Genomic DNA, 17,851 nt, shown 5'->3' with positions numbered 1-17,851 from the left:
ATTTATTCTTTTTTCCTCTTATTTATTCTTTAGGAATAAGCTAATATAATAGGATTATTTTTACATGTTGTGTGTCCATCCAGCAGAAAACCTTTTTGTAAGTTAATGAATCCAACTTTCTCTGAAAGGGCATTTACTTTTTAAATTATATGATAGAGAATTTTACTGGTGGATAACCATTTAAATATCATTTCACTTTTGTCTGTATATCTCTACAATTAAAAAATTACCTTATGAAGTACTTGTGCACCAATAAGAATAGATTTTTACTTTTGTTGCTTTTCCTTAGAATGCTTTATTTTCTTTGCAGGATTTGTATTTCTTAATTTTTTATAAATTTTGCCCACATACTTTGGATTATATGTATGTCAGATGACTAGATCCAATTTTTATTGTGTGTGTGTGTGACAGTAGGGATTGAACCCAGAACCTTTAGACTGCATTATATAGATAGCCCCAGGCCTTTTATTTATTTATATGATGTTATCTTGAGAAAGGGTCTTGTGGAGTTGAGTTGTCTAGACTGGGCGTGAAAGTGTAATCCTCTTGTCTCAGCCTTCCAGTAGCTGGGATTGTAGGATGCAGATCTTTCCGTGAATTTGTCTTAAATATTAATCTTTAATTTTAATTATAGATCTCATATGTTTATCTAGAAGAATCTGCCCTTCTATTTATGAAACTATAATCACAGGAATCACTATAAGGAGAAGGGCTTAAATTATAGGACCTTTTAAAAAATCCTATGGCCAAAATCTGAGTGTTCTCCCTGTTCTTGTAGTCCTGGGGAGGGCAGGTCCTCCAGCTGCTCAGTACTGTACTCCTGAGCTATACCTGCAGCCCCTCTCACATTTTGAAATTAAGAGTCTGAGGTGTTGAAGGTTTTGTGTATTTTTATATACCTCAGAAAAGGATATTATTCTGAGTAGTTTAAATCAAATGACTACCAAAAGCATATGAACAATTTTGTATTTACATTTATTTTTATAAGTTTTTGGTTAACAACAAAATTTACCACTGTAACTACTTTTATGTGTACAGTTGTTAAGTATTATGCGGCAGTCTTTTTGAATCTAGTGAATGTAACATGCTTCTGTTCTATCCACTCTTGTTTCATCCTAGCCTGTTTTGGGGGGTAGGTACTGAGCATTGGATTCAGAGCTTTTGTACTGAGCTACATCTCCAGCACCTTTCTAATTTTAAGACAGGGCTTACTGAGTTACTAAATTGCTCAGGCTGGGCTCAAACTTGTGATCCTCCTGCCTCAACTCCACAGAGTGCTGGGATTACAGATGTGTATCATCACATCTGGCTAACTATCTGCCTCCTTTAAAAATAGATATATAAGGGCTATGTTGATGATCCTCGAAACACTGACAATGCATGGATGGAGACAGAAGCTGTGAATTACCATGATGAGACAGGTAATTTCTATCAATTACATGGATGGGAATTGGAGGATCAGTTTAAGCCTAGCAGCCCACTAGGGCATGATTACCTCTGCACTATGTTAGCATTGCAAGCCAAATGACTGTTGACTGTAGGGTTACACAGTGTGTATATGAAAGCAGAGTTGGTGGTACTGAAGGAACTCATGGTTGTTTTTTTTTTTTTTTTTTTTTTTTTTTTTTTTTTTTGTTTGTTTTTGGCTGGCTCAGCCTGCCTTAAGAGTGAGTATGGTAAGGCAGGTGGGGGTGAGGATCAAACCATGGTATGCTGCGCCTGACTGCATTTGCATGAGCAGGTGCTTAAACAACTGAACTAACTGGCAGGCCCCCAGGAACTCATGGAATGAAGCCTCAAAAATGTTACTGCCAGTGACTAAAATTTCTTTAACTTGATGTTAGCTTAGAAGATGAAGCTTGGGTTTATGGACTTAAAGGATATACTTTAAGGTCCCATGTTATTTGTATAGCATGATTCTATTTATATAAAACAAGCAACTGAGCATTTGGATAGAAAGAATGGCTATGGTAAAAGAAGTGGGATCTATATTTATACTCTAGATTTTTTTTTTAAAAAAACATGCTTTATTAAAGCACAGAACAGTACCAAAAATATTACAAGTTGTAAAGAAAACTTAAAATATCTGCTTCATGGATTTTATAATTTATTGAGCAAAGTCATATCTTACTATGAGAAGGAAATCTGCTATTACAAAAATTATAGTCTTTACTTGTTGAAGGGTTTCTGTTGAAGTGTGTTCTGTTATGTGGGAAGACATTTTGTTTGTTATTTATGTGTGGCATAGTGGAGTGGGGCTTTACCAGAGAACTGAGTGTTCTTTACCTGGCTTCTTTCTTTCTTTCTTTCTTTCTTTCTTTCTTTCTTTCTTTCTTTCTTTCTTTCTTTCTAAATTTTTTTTTATTTCTGTGTGTGTGGCCAGCTCAGCCCACCAGGGGGCGGGGCTGGCTGGCATGTGGTGCTGGGGGATTGAACCGCGGTCCCTGTGCTTTGCTAAGCTTGTTCTAAGTAGGTGCTTTAGACCACTGTGCCATCTCACCAGCCCCTACCTGGCTTCTTTAGGAGCTGTGTAACTTTGTGCAAATCACTTGCCCTTTTGGACTTAGGCTAAACCTGGAAGACCTGTCACTTTTACACTAGAGCTTTTGTTTGTCGGACTTGGCGAAACTACTAGCCACCTTTTCTATTCTATTAAAGGTTTATTCTTGTGGTGTAGAGAATTTAAGAGAAATTGCAGGTATAACTTAGAATCACATTTATACAAGTAGCTTAGCAAGGTCTGGCCAGCCTAGGAGAAGAGGTTGGTCAGCCCCCTAGCCAGCCTCTGCGGCCCCCACTAGCCTTCCCATCTACCCTAAGAATGAGAAGGGGAGGAGGAGCTAGTCTTCCATGAAGGCAGCGTGCTGTGGGCATATTTCAGAATGGTTGCCTTTCCTTTCTCCCCACTAAAAGAGAGGGTGTCTGTGTGCCTTCAGTTCTTTGATGGAGCTAAGTAGAATTATTAATTTTCAGTTCAACTCTTGTTGTATAGATGGAAGTGCTGATTCCCGAACTCTGCATGTTAGACTTTCTCCCTTTCATTTTGTATAATTTAGTGACCCGAAGGACAAGTAAAAGAACATTTTAGACATTCTGAGTTCTTTTTTAAATGACATTAGAGGAAATTGTTACTTAGATAATTTGATGCTTCTGTTTAACCTTTGGATTTGGACTGACTTTCTTTTGTAATGCTGGGTTGGAACCCAGAGCCTTGTGCATGCTAGGTGAGTGCTGTACTTCTGAGCTACACCCCAGTGCTTCAGGTTGGCTTTGTAGTTCTGTTTCTTTGCCAGTAAGTCAGATGTAGGTGCAGTGAGGATACACACAGAACTACCCCTGAGGGATTGGGATTGGGACATCTGTGCGCTAAGATGTAAATTAGTTCTTTTTATAAAGGTAGTTTTTATACAGGTAAAGGTAACTAAAAGTTGTTTAGAAAATAGATGATATAAAGGGGAAAATATTTTAAAAATATTATTTCATTACTCTGAAGTATGTATTTCTTTTCTAACAACTTATGATAAACATTGCCTAATTGTCCTTTGGAAATATGCGACTTGCATTCCGTGACAGCACTTATTTTACTTTTTAATAATTATAACTAAAATATTTTAATAAATACTCTTCTGTGTGTGTATAAATGTAATAGTACTTCCTATATGGCTTCTGGTTTGTGTTGCTTGAATAGATAGTTATGCAGAAAAGGCAAATTCTTTTTTTTGATGGTGGTTTCCTAATGACCAGGTGAGATCATGGACAACCTTGCCCTGGAAGCTGGGGACGATGCTGGGAAAGTGAAGTGGGTGGACATCAGCGACAAGCTGAAGCTGTACGCTAGCCATGCGCAGTTCATCCACCTCGTGGCAGAGAAGCGAGACGCACACTGGAGCGAGGGCTTGGAGGCTGACTGCCGGAGCCCCTAGCCTGCGCTGCAGGTCCTCAGAGGCCATCACAGAGCACATCCGAGGAGGAGAGTCACAGATCTTGTGTGGGGACAGTGTGGGCAAGGTCACCCATGAATCATTTTATTCACACTCAGAATATTTATATTTGGAAGGTTTGACATCAGAATAAAATGAGTAAATGTCATAAAAATTTTCATCTTTCTGGTCAAAAGGATTTGATATGGTAATATTTTGTATATGTTCTATTTAAGCATGCCATAGGCCAAATTTAAATAACTGATGTTCTTTGACAAATTGTAACTAGAATAAAAATAAATCCCCAATTAGCTGTAACTTCTGTTTTCCATTTAGTTCTTTTTGTCTTACTAATCTGAAAAAAGTGAAAACTTTGTGTATTCTTGACTTGGAGTCAGCAGTTTCATAAGTTATAGGGTTTTTTTTGTCCAATAAGGTCAATTAAAGTAAGCATTCATATTCTCATTTTCAGAAATCCTAAACTTAATCTGTCCAGGGAGTTAGTAATTTGTGGAAAGTTTATTCTATTATAACTTTTATGTGCCACAAATTGATTAAAAATGGATGTAGAAAGGAATGGAAAGAAATTGAAGTCAGGCCAAGTCTGAGGGTGGTCCTTGTGATGACAGTGCTTTGTTTGTTTTTGCTTATTTATTTTTCTTTTTCATTTTATGTCTTTGGTACAGGTTCTCACTATACAGCTCAGACTTGTAGTGATCTTTCTGTTTTCAGCCCCCCCAGAGCTGGGATTAGAGGCCTGCACCACCACACCTGGTCTCTGTGGCTGGCTCAGTGCACCCTGGTTATGGGGTCAGTGTAGGCATGGGGGACCCAGGATTGAATCCTGGTCCCTGTGCTTGCCAGAGCAGGTGTTTAGTCCACTGAGCTATGTCACCGGCTCTATTTTTGGTCTTTTTTTTTTTTTTTTTTTAATCTTTTTGAGACAGGTTCTCACTGTGTAGTTCAGGCTGGCCTTGAACTTACTTTGTAGCCCAAGCTGGCCTCAGACTCATAGCAGTCTTCCTGCCTCAGCCCCATGAGTGCTGGGATTACAGGCATGTGTCACCACACCCATCCAGTGTTTTTCTTAGGGAATGTTAAGGTTGAAGAAAATTTTATAGAGATGTGTGATTAACTTTCTAAATCAAGAAAGCAGAAGATTGGTGTACTGTTTCTTGAAAGTAAGGAAGAAGAAAAGTAACACTATTGTCCCAGTGGTCCTCTGCACCACATCCAGGCCATAGAGCCATTGGAAACCCCGTCATTCCAGCTCCCATCCTAAGAAGGAATGGTCCTTCATTCCAAATGGAATATAGATGGGCATCTGAAGGGAGGGAAGCTGGGGGAGCAGAGACATGGTGGTTTTCTTCAGATGTTTGAGAGTGGGATTGGGATTACTCTATCTTGAGAACTGAAATAGGGGAACATAAAACGAGTGGTTTTTTGTTTTGTTTTGATTCTTACTGGTTTGCTATTAGAATTTTCTTGTTGGTAACTGAACTGAGCTGACAAGAGGCCTTTCCACCGTAGTCTGCCTTAAAGGTCTGCTGAGAAACATTTACACGTATTTCAGAATACCCTGAACTTGTTGGAAGAGGGTAATAATTGTTTAAAATCTACTATCCCTGGTCTCTGGGCTGTGTCATAAGAGACTTGTATTTGATAAAGATGAATTCCCCTTGGGTGGGAAGTTGCAGACCTTGCCCTAGCAGGAAAGAGCTTTGACTTTTAGTGTTTGGCAAGAAAAAAATATGTCCCTTTGGCATGAAATAGGACTCTCTGAATTTGACACTACTTAGAGAGGCTCTAAGGAAAATGTGAGCACCTTTATGAAAAATGGCATTTATGTTTAATAGTTTTGATATATTTAAACTGAAAGTAATAAAGACATTATGTAATGTTAAAATTTTATTTAAAGTATGACTAAAGCAAATGACTGGCTTGTAGATCACAAAGTCTTTGTGATGTTTTGGAGTTTTCACTGGAACTTTTATACAGTATGAAAAATGATAAAACTTTCATTTGTAGATAAGCTAGAAGCATATAATCTTCTGATAACTGTAAATATTCAGCACCATCTGAATAGGAAAAACCAGATGAAAACATTAGCTTAAGACCTACCTGCTCCTATACCACCAGATATTTCCTTCCTTTTTGGTGTTCTTATATCTTAGGTATAAAGAACTTTCTTTTCCTTTATATACATATATCTTAGGTATAAAGAATATTCTTTTCCTTTATATACATATAGTAAAGTGAGTAGTAATAATAGATAAACATTTAATATCTGTATTATATCAGAATTTTTACCAAAGTCCTATAATTAAGGTGGTATTACTCTCACAGATGGAGAAATAGATATATTGAAATGCTGTCTAGGGTTCTATCTGGTAAAGAACCCAGCTTGGATTGAATCTCTGTTTCCTCTTAGGTTATGATTTTTTGTGATCTGTTACTCGTGGGGTGCACCTGAGAAGCTCGTGTTCCATGAACAGTGCTCATGTCAGCCAGGGTTGCTGTGACTGGAGCTGGAAGGGCCATGCCCGTTGGGCTGGCACTGCCGAAACTGCTGACATGATTTTGCCACAGACACAGTTCATTTGACCTTAATCTTGAACAAATCAGTATTTGTTTCACCAGCAGAGGTCCTTGAGCCTCCTAAAGCATTTCAAACACAAATATGCTGAATGTACTAAAGGGCATAATTGTCTTTAAAAGTAATATTCAGTAGTGCTTGAGAGATATTTGGACATTTTTACTAACCATGTATAACTTCCGGCAACACAGCGATGGAATTATTTCTGTTGAAACAGACAATACCGATTATAGTTATTATATGAAGACATTTTCATGGTGATTATTTCCTTGCCCCTCCCCATGTATCCTATTTTATGGTTATTTTATTGCTAATGTGTTAATATGGATATGATTGTGTGGGTTAGGGGTAGAAAATAATGTACTTCTGTTACACTTAAATGCTGATAAATTGAACCAGCTGTCTTTTCTGAAATATGGAGCTTCATATTTCTCCTGTGACTGCTGACAGCCTGATACAAGTAGCTGAAGGTAGAAGTAGCTCCAGGGGAGGGGAACATGTTGGAAGGGAAACTGGTGGGTGAAGATCCACTTTCTTGCAATTGGGATCGAAAGCACTGTGATTCTTCAGCTTCTCTCTTGGGAGATTAAAGTAAACACATACTCTATGTAATTTTAACTATATTGATTTTTTAAAAAATGTTCCTTTTTAGCTTCTGTATTTTTGTTATAATGTTTTAAATGAAAGCAAACTTGAGTGAGAGCTAAAACAGAAGTCTCCAAGTTTACCACGTTTCCACCAAGCAAGCTGATGACCTGTGTTAGGAGATGCATTAACTTTCCTTGAGGTCAGCTATGACTGGGTTTGGTAATTTTACAGTAGGTTGTTTTTATTGTTCATTGTGAATTGTCCATGAAATGGAAGTAAGCCTTCAGTAGAGGTAGACTTTAGTGTTTGAAATTTCTAAAACTAATATTGCATATATTTCTGTAAACATAAACTATGTGAGATAACTGGGTATTCTGTAAAGAATACCTTTTTGGAGAGGCATGAATTTAAATAAAAAGGTTTTAGAGGAAATTGAGTTTATAACTCATGAGATATAATTGGATAGATCAGTTGGATTGGTCTATTATAAGCTTTTATAGTTCAGAGGTGTTATTCTTACCTTTTCTGACATTGTTACTTTTATCCATAAAATTATAAAAATCTTACCCCAACGAAGCCCTAAAAACAAAGATAATATCTTCAGTTCATTCAGTAAATTTGTAGTTTAATCCAACTTTTTTTTTTTTTGGTACCAGGAATCAAACTTAGTGACTTTGTGCTTGCCAGGCAGACACTGTGCCACTGAGCTGTATCCCTGGTAAATTTGTATCTTAAATAGCATAAAAATAAATAAAACTTACCCTCAGTTGGTTTAAGATAGAAGTGATCAGCTGAGAAAAAAGAGAAATCAGTGATCAGTACTATCAGTTTTTTTATTTTTTTTAAATCAGTTTTATTTTAAACTCATTTCTATAAGTTGAAATAGTTTGTATGTGAAAATGGTTTTTTTCTAGAGAAATCACTCCTGTTCTATTGCATTTGGATTATATGATATGATATTTAAAACAAAGATGCAGTATTTAGTTAGAAGTTCCTTTAATTCGCAGAAATGTTTTCTTGTTTTGTAACTGCTGACAGTGTTCGAATGAGTCAGGGTGCACTTCATGCAAGTGCTACGTCACCAGTGATGCAAATGCCCTGTTGAGTGACACTTGAGGCAGTCTCAGAGCAACTCTGAATACATACTTTGTCTCAAGGGTTTGCTTGCACAAGCTGGTTTACTGAAAAAATACTGCTTTGTAGTTTGCGCCTGGTTCTCCTATTTAGGGCTCAGCAGCGAGCACACAAAATCAACCACACTACCTAATGGTGACTCTTTACTTGGAGAGCTGTGGGCCCCAGACTATTTGTGAGAATGTTTATTCTAAGTATTTTCTGATCTTGGCAGTTCTCAGGTAAGAACAGTGCTTCAGGGTAGTGCTGGTTCTTATAGAGTGTCCTTTCCTGCTGTTTGCCTTAACTAGGAGTGCTGAAAGGAAAAAATCCTCATCAGTATAAATATGATAGTAGTATAAGTTGTTCTGTTAGGACTTTTTTCTAGAATAAGTTGTTGCCAGCAGTGTATTTAAAAAGTTCTGGTAGTTTGGGTGAGGTAAATATCTTGGAAAACATTTCCACCAGAAGGGCTCTCTCAGTTAAATTCATCCTGATCACACAGCTAATTTAACCGTACAGGTGGGTTTAGGATTTAGAATGAGATTAGGAATGTGCACAGGTGCTCCTGAGCCGAGCTTGGATACGAAGATGAACTGTCTGATTTATAATTAGCTGTGGTTAATCATGCACAGTAGTCCATCAGACATCTTCACTTAGAGGTATGCTATTGTTTCATGATTTGACCTTTGGAAATGGACTGTAATGGTGGTTATACAGAGTGGGTTGGGGAGTAGCAGCAGACATCTGGCCTGTGAGACTTAGGCTTTTATTTAGTCAGGCTCACAGGCTACCTGTTTGACTTTTACTTTCCTGGTATGTTTAAGTGGTCCTCCAGATAACTTTAATCTTTCTGTATTCTGAAGAATGTCACGTTGGGCAACACAAGTGATTAAGGCTTAATTTTTCTTACCTTTAGTAAAAAATACCTCAAGTTCCTTATGCTCAGATGCTATTTGTGACAAAATGTTTCGTTACATTAATAACAGCATTTTAAAGAAAAAGATCCCTAGGTTGTTTTGACCATCGGGGGATTCATTCTGATTTAAGACATGTCTGTATGAAAAGTATGTTTAGACAAATGGACTTTTAGTATTATCTTTTGTAACTATTCAAGTATTTCTCATTTTCATAAACTAAGATTTGGAGTAACTTATTGTACCAGCAAATCACCTCATTAAAAGGTTGAATTATGTTGTGTTTATTAAAAACATTAGAATTAGATTTGATAATGTTCAGTGTGTTATATGTTTATGCTATTTATTTATTGGTAAAGATATAGCCAAATCTATTTTGTCTTTCCTAAAACCATTTAATCTATAATCCCAAATCTTCTGACTCTTCATTCACTCTCATCAGTAGAAGAAATTGTTTTGCTTTTATAGTTTGAAGGAATTGAATAAATGAATATAGAACTCCTTTCATGCATTGAGATTGTATTTTTGGCTTTGCATTTAACAGCTGTGCTTTATTTTGTGTCCAAATTGTGTTCATAAAGGTAATTATTTTCAGTATGAACTTTTGTAAAGGACATTGAATATAATATTGTTATAGACTTTATACATTAACGTAACAAATATACATTTACCGTTATAAGATCATTAGGTGTCAGGGCCTAGAATAAAACAAACATAAAATAATCAAGGAGTTATAATTCAGTTATAACTATTTTGGTGTTACAATTTTAAATTAACAAGGTAAGTGAAAACACTTTTTGGAATTCTTAGCATTTCAAAAATAATATCACTAAGAATCATATTCACCAATACTTTGAGTTGCCCTCTTGGCAACTCTTTTCAACATTATCTTGGAAAATATAGTCCATATTTTCTTTTGTGGACCCTAAGCAGCAGGGACTTCTTGTGAAGATTGTTCAGTCTGTGCTTGCTGGTTGAAAAAAGCACTATGCTTTTATTTTATTTTATTTATTTTTTTCCATAATTTTATTGAGAGACAAATAGCAATGAGACAGTTTCAAATCAAATTGGTAGAAACAGTTTCAATAATTAACACATTGCATACTCTCTTCCTAGTGGTTATTTGCTGTACAAGATGCAGACAAGATACCCTATTTACAAACACTATAAAACAAATCCCTCTATTCATTAAGAGAATGTAACTATATATCTATCCTAACCGTTTTGAATACACTGATACAAAATGGACATTCATCTGTATCCCCTTTTTTGTTTAGTTCCATCATTTGAATATTATAGGTGTGTTAACTCAGCAAAATATTCTAAAAGTCCAGTAGCTCATAATGGTATTGGGTCTTCCGCTTGACCGGCAGTGTCAGAAATTGTTGACCTGAGTCCCCTACAGCTAAACATAACACCATGGCTTTACTTCTTATACTTTGTTTTTATACTTTTCTGCTGGATGGTTAAGACCAAGATAAAGCAAGACCTATGCAACAAGAGTTGTAGCTTTTGGATCTGATGAGGTCATTCAAGTACCCTCAAGATTTATCCTGAGATCCTGTACCACTATGCTTTTAGACAGCATTTTTTATAAAAAGAAACTAATATTATTTCCTTTAATTTCAATAAGGTTATTTTAAGTTTTGGGTTATAGATAGCTTTATTTTTGAATCATTTTCATCATAAATATTCAGTAAAATCTTATGAAAAGCAAAATTGAAACATGGTTGTAGGTTATTATGACAAACCAAAGGCTTCTAGGACAAATTAAGATTCAATAAAAATGTACTTTTTTTCTCCCATGAATGACAAATATAACATTCTAGAGGTGAAATGGACTATTGAATCAACTGATTCTACTGTTAGGAGGCTCAAAGTGGTTTGATTATTCCAGTATCCTAAAGAGCAAATCTGGATCTCAAATCTCCAGACCAGTTTTCTTCAAATTAAATGCTTGCTGTGCTGGCCTCTGCATTTATTCCATGCAGTCACCAAATGTTTCAGGTTGGTAGCTCAGTTTTCAAGGGTGAGATGTGTATTAAGTTGCTCAAATCTGACATTGTTTATCATTAACTGATGGTTCTCCAAATTTAGTCATGCTAACCTTTCTTGGTATCATATTCGTTTAAAATCTAAAGCTTTTCTTTTCAAGTTTTTTTTCTATTTAAATATTTGCTTAAAAGAAGCTTATGTATAATTACCTGATATGGACCATAAGGAAAAGGAATTGGTATCTACAAGAAGGAAAAAAGTAAATTTCAAATCAGAATCTGCAGACATTTCAGCTTTTTCTCATTCACTCCTGTCCATCCATCAGTGCGAAACGTATTCTGTTTCTAGGACTAGGGAGAGCATTAGAGAAGACGCTGCCTTCAGGAAGCCCAGGATTCTATACATATATTCTTTTCTTCAAAGAGGAAGAAAATTGCTTAAGAAGCCGGATACTGTTTGTCAGTGTTGATAGTGCTAGCAAACCCACGAATTTTTCTACAGTAGTTCTTTGCTTGCTTTTAATGCTATTCTGCCATCTAGTGGTAGGAAGAGTTTTTGTTTCAAATACTAGTGATTTTTTTTGCTGCATAACTCGTATCATTTTTTAAAAATTTTTTTGTTTTTAAAGAGAAAATAGATGAAAAAAATAGAAATGATGCAGAATTTCACTAAACAAAACAGGAGTTCAGCAATGCTTGCTGTATTACATAATATAAACTTGCTTCATTTTATGGGCCTGCAATGGTACTACTGAATTTCATCTTTGTAAGTACCTGTTGGTAATAATTTTTTTCTAATTTGTTGATATCATAGATGATAGAATTCTATTTTTTATTTTTTTATTTGTTATTATTTTTATTTTTAAAATTTTATGTGTGTGTGTGTGTGTATGTGTGTGTATGTGTGTATGTGGCCAGCTCAGCCCACCAGGGGGTGGGGCTGGCTGGCATGTGGTGCTGGGGGATTGAACCGCAGTCCCTGTGCTTTGCTGAGCTTGTTCTAAGTAGGTGCTTTAGACCACTGAGCCATCTCACCAGCCCCTCTATTTTTTAGTATTGAGTTATTTGGAAGTTTTTTTTTTTTTTTTTTTTTTTTTTTTTTGAGATAGCATCTCTTCAGTTGGCTGAATAGTGAGCCTGGCTGGCCAGGAACTCACTATGTAGCCCAGGCTGGCCTTAAACTCATGGCAGTCCTACCTTGGCCTCCTGGATTATAGGTGTGCACCACCATGCTCAGATGAAAATAACATTTTGACTACATATACACGTGTGCATGCATACACACATACAAGCACCACAAAGGAACATGTTAATGGGAATTCCTACGTATAAGCCAGAACGTTTGCGTTTACTTTAAAACATCTGAATTTCAGAAGAAATAATGCACCTATTCCTTTTTTTCTTTCTTTTTTTTTTTTTTTTTTTTTTCAGTACTGGGGATTGAACTCAGGACCTTGCACTTGCCAGGCAAGCGCTTATTCTTCTGAGCCATGTCCCTGGCCAATGCACCTATTCCTGACTAGAACCAAAATAGCAATTATGAATATATTTAGAAATTAAGCATTTAGGATTTGATATGTGAAAACATTAAAGAAATGTTCCAAGAAGAATTTAGTGACAAATTCTCAAAGGCTAATTACAGTTGAGAGAAATTATGGATAGTTTGAAATTAAATATAAAGGATCTATTACATTTATAGATGAAATTATGGAAACTTTTTTTTTCATATATTTGGTAGAGGGTCTCATTACGCAGCTCAGACTTACAGTGATCCTCCTGTCTCAGCCTCCTCAGTGCTGGGATTACAGCCCTGCGCCATCATGCCCGGTCTGGGTGGCTGGTTTAGCACGTCAGGCATGGTCTGTGGTGCCAGAGATGGAACCCTGGTCCCTGTGCGTGCCTAAGTAGGTGCTTAGTTCGCTGAGCTATCTTGCCGGCCCTAATGTTTGTATTTTTAAAGTGTTTGGCAGATCAGATAAGAAACTAGGCAAGCTACTGTTTTATTTTTTATTTTTAGTTTTTGTAGAACCGGGGATTGAACTCAGGTCCTTGGGCTTGCCAGGCAAGTGCTTACTTAACTGAGCTATCTCCCAGGCCCTAAGCTACTGTTTTAAAATGTGTGTGATCTTTTCAAATATCTCTTACCTTCCAAATTGAATGTGGCCCAGCCTGTGTCACAGCCGCATTCTATGGGTCATTACGCCCCACTGCCCTGTGCTCTCAGATCTGTGCCCTGCCTGAAAAGGCACACCCACCTCCCACTTTTGGGACCAGGCTTGGCTAGGCTTTGTCTCCTTTGTAGACTCTTTAACTCAGAGCCTGACCTTGCTTTGTATTTGTATTTAGAAGCACTTATCAAACTATGTGGTATTTTACATTGTGAATCCGTCTTCCTAATCAGTTCATAAGCTTATGCTTTTTGTTTCCTAGTTTTTCCCTCTCCACTGTTATGTGGAGAGTAATATTAGTAAACATTAGCTGAGAGAATGCTCTCTGTAATCAGTAAGTATTAGCTGAAAGAATGCTTTCTGTTTCTACCTACTAAAGGGTCATAGTTAAAGTAAGTGCATGCATTTAGCGCTGTTTGAGCTTTGTTGAAGAGAAGTTATACAATTCCAGATATTAGGGATTGGAAAGCCTCCATCAAGAAAACAACACAATTTTATTGCTTGACTTTGAGAAAAAGTTACAGAAAGCTGGGGGAAACTTTTTAGTGAAAAGAAAGATAATTTTTTTTTCTTTTTTTTGGCGGAACCGGGGATTGAACTCAGATCTTTGCGTTTGCCAGTCAAGCGCTTATCCTACTGAGCCATGTCCCCGGCCCCAAGAACATAATTTAATAAAAGAATGAATGTTAAAGGTTACTGTTCTTTCTATGAAAAGTCGGTTTATTGTAGTTGAAATAGTTCAGCATAAACACCTTTCTGGGCAAGTGCAGAGAGATCCTGGAAGAGATTGCTGATGAGCTGAGGGGCGGTTTGTGTATGTGCTGCCGAAGCGAGCACTGAAGGGCGGTTTGTTAATCCCTGCAAGCTACAAAGGGAGAGGAGTAGGAGTCATCGATGCCTGGTGACCTAACACCTTGTATTTTTGTAGGACAATTTGGAAAATTTCATAACTCATCAAACTAATAAACTTGAGGTTCCCCCAGACCCATCCAGACTTACCAAAGGCGGTTGAGGAAGCTGGGGAAGTAGGATTGGAGGAAAAGCTGGAGGTGCTTGTGGTGGGTAAAAGTTAAATCTCTAAAAAGAACATGATGTCAGTGATTTTGGGCAGCTGTGAACAGTTTTAGAATAATGTATCATTTGCAAATGCAACTAAAAATTTACCTGTGCGCTGGAACTTCCTCCAGATTGGTCAAGCTTATAAAATAATAACAGCAACAAGGTCAAACAGCATAAGACAATCAGTAAATTATCCATTAAAGATATTTTGTTTTAAATGCAAATAGATAACAAGCCTCTGCTGAGCAATCTCCCTGCCAGTGAGGTAGCTTCCCTTCTGAAATAAAAAGCAGTTGAATATCTAATAGGGAGAAGTTGAATTTATTGTCTTTTTAGAGCATGAGGTACTTTTACCTTAAACCTATATTCCAAGAATACTCTTTATTTCCTAAGACAATTATATATTACATCAGTGTTTTCTATTTAGTTTTCAGCCTTTTAAAAGTTCAAAATAAAGGGAGTAGGGGAGTGTAAACTCAAATTTTGTGTCCCCAAACAACTTTTGAGAGGTTCCTCCTTTCAAAGTTGCTTTGTTATAAAATATGCAGAGGAGAGGTGGTTTTGACTACATATTTAGACTACAATAAACACAGATTGGATTTATAAATCTCAATTACATACATTGGAAACTATGAGTGCAAAAGGCCTGCAAGGGTGAAGTTAATGGTGTTCTGAGATTACTGTCTTTCAAATATTTGAAGTTGTCCTCACTGTAAAATGTACCATTATTTCATATATCACCATAAATAAAATCCTGTTAAATAATACTTTATTTTTTTGTTTTAACTTTTGAATTTAGTGCAGGGTCTACAGGGTCTCACTATGTGGATTGGACTCATAGTGATTTTCCTGTTTTCAGCCTCCAAAGTGCTGGGATTACAGGCATGTACCCCCACACCCAGTCTCAATCGCTGTCTCAGCATGTCCTGGGGGCGTGGAACCCCAGCCACTGAGCTCTGCTGTAGCAGGGGTTTTAGTCTGCTGAGCTATCTGGCCGGCCCAACACAATACTTCATCAGACTGTGTTGGTAGGACATATCTTAATTTTGGAAATACTTAAAATATGAAAAAGTCCATAGGAGAATGAGTGAAATATTTTCAGGAGCATAAAGAAGAAAGCCACATGAGTTGTTTCGCGCTCTAGATAATCAACAATACTTGTCAGGCCTGGGACTGTGAGTGATATAGCGCTTGTCTAGCACATGTGAAACCCTGGGTTTGACCCCTAGCATTGAGAACAAAAGCAAACAAAACTTGTCAGTTGTGGACAAAAGGATGGTGGTTAAAAAAAAAAAAATAGACTTGGTGTCCCCCAGGGATACAAAATATGACTATAACTTGTTATGCAAATCTGGTTTTTCAAATTTGGACTTTTAAAAGACAACTATATGCAATCTTTTTAGAATTTATCTGTGTATTGGATTCAAATATAATGCTAAATATTTTTACCTTCATTAATAACTGGTGTAGGTAGTCTTGAATATTCCTTTCTGTAAAAGTAAATCTAAAAGTGAACCCATAGATATTTTGAGATTAGTACGTACAGTCAGAGCGTTTCTACAGAGGCTTTTAAGAAGACCTGAAATGGTTTAAGGCAAGGTTGTTATAAAAGAAACTCAATTCAGATGTTTAATTTAAATAAAGATAATGTCAGAATACTTGTACATGCTAAGTTTGCTGAGAGCTTCCTGTGTATAAATTAGGACTTAAGTGCTTGAGATTAATTTGTATTACATCTGCACCACTCCTGAGTATAGATTGGGAAGTACTGGGTTAGCTCCTTGCCCAAGGCTGGGCAGGTTACAAAGAATTTATGTAGCTGGGATTTGTGTAGGGCAGAGCTTTGAGTGGAGGACAAGCTCAAAGCTGAATTTCCTAATCTCATGACTTTCTTGGACTCTGCTTTCCTCTTTGCAGGAAATGAAGAGATACAGGAAATGTTTTCCAGGCCAGAACTTTGAAGACTCACAAGTGTGAAATTGAGCCGGCCACCAAGGAGGGAATACTCACGGGGATGGGCAGGGCACAGGCAGTGCTCAGGAGGCCAGCCAGGATGAGACATTTCATTCTGAAGGGAGAGCCTGGAATTGAAGGTTAGGAGATCACTTCTAGTTTTCTGCTACATCTGAATTTCTCCTATAATTAGATTGTTGAGGTAGAGGTGTTCAGGTAGTGGTCAGGTTGAATCTTGCCTCTAGATTCAGATTTTGTAAGTCTAGAAGAGCTCTTTAAAACACTGTAGACAAGACCTGCATTCTTATATTCGTAACATTGCTCATTCTCTGACTCTTCCTTGTGACCCCACAGTTCAAGCCTGCATCTCTTTGGCCCCCGATGTTAAGTTTGTCCTCTCTATACACAAATATTTAATATTGCTCAATTTTTAGTGGGATTGATCATCACTGGCTGAAATGAGAGAGCACTTTTTATGTAACACACCAAAAAATTCAGCTGGAGCTTGTACCGCCTTGAGACTGCATATGATAGGGATGCTATTAATGGCAGTTTGTCATGAAGGAGGCAGGTGATCATGTAAGGCGTAATGAGTTGTTGGTGGCGGACAAGCACAATGTGAGTAAATTCACTAGAGCAATTTAGTGTGGTCTTTACTGGCTGGCTGGTTCTGAAAATAAACTTTACATTTTAAAAGTATCATATTTAACTCAAATTAACTTACCTTGAAAATATAAACCCAAATCATCGTACTCTGGAATTTGATTTTGGGAGAAAAACAATGATCACATTCTTGTTAAGATGTTTCCAGCATCTGAGGAACATCAGTTTATAGATAAATCCTCCTCAAGTGGTCTTACATATATTTAAAACTCAGTTCTGATTTGCTGTTTTACTTCACGTAAATTTAGGAAAATTAACCCCTTCCCTCTTCTTTTTCATGTTCTTTCAAATACTATACTTTTTTTTTTCACTCAAGCTCTTAAAGGTTCTTTCTTCATTTCCTAAGTGTACCTGGTAGAAACCATTACATTAGCTAACACAAGAATATCCCACATCATTTTCCCTAGCTAGTACAGTAAAATCAGACCACGCTGTGTGTCTTTAATTACCTTTGCTGCACACGGCCTTGGAGCAACACATTCAGGAAGTGGAGCGCTCTCCCGGGATCTCTGTGCCCTTCTACTATTTAAGCCATGTTACCGATGCTTTCATGGTCATGGGAGAGGTGAGTCACAGTCCAGCACTGAACTGGACCTACCTTTGAGCCTAGCCTTCGTTTCATACTGGGAATTCCAACTTCTGAAGTATTTCGATTACACAGAGGTAGACTTAAGTCCTGATTACTAAGATAATAACTTCGTCTCCTTGCTTGGGGTCAGAGTAGTTCTTCATTCCAACCAACTAATAATTAAAAATTGTAACCACCAAGCATATTGAAGTAAGCCCATAATATGTCATCCAGGGATAAAACAGAGAAATTTGAAGTTTGAAATTTTCTATTATTAGTTAATATTTTTTTTTATAATTTTTTTTAAATTTT

The 17,851-nt window shown here is 36.9% G+C and overlaps 1 protein-coding gene across 1 annotated transcript in view; it reads left to right on the top strand.

Moving 5' to 3' along the window:
- The window catches only part of Nudt9 (nudix hydrolase 9), a 39,560-nt gene extending 34,939 nt beyond the window's left edge, over positions 1-4,621 (top strand). Inside the window, exons 6-7 of the mRNA XM_004629260.2 lie at positions 1,337-1,421; positions 3,745-4,621. Of these exons, the coding sequence (XP_004629317.2) occupies positions 1,337-1,421; positions 3,745-3,923 (264 nt within the window). The 3' untranslated portion in view covers positions 3,924-4,621. The remainder of the gene's footprint in view (positions 1-1,336; positions 1,422-3,744) is intronic.
- The last annotated feature ends 13,230 nt before the right edge of the window (positions 4,622-17,851 follow it).

The sequence above is a fragment of the Octodon degus genome, unplaced genomic scaffold, assembly GCF_000260255.1.
Source record: "Octodon degus isolate 3935 unplaced genomic scaffold, OctDeg1.0 scaffold00028, whole genome shotgun sequence".
NCBI lineage: Eukaryota > Metazoa > Chordata > Mammalia > Rodentia > Octodontidae > Octodon > Octodon degus.
The sequence above is the reverse complement of the archived record's forward strand: the minus strand, read 5'-3'. Positions and strand labels throughout refer to the sequence as shown.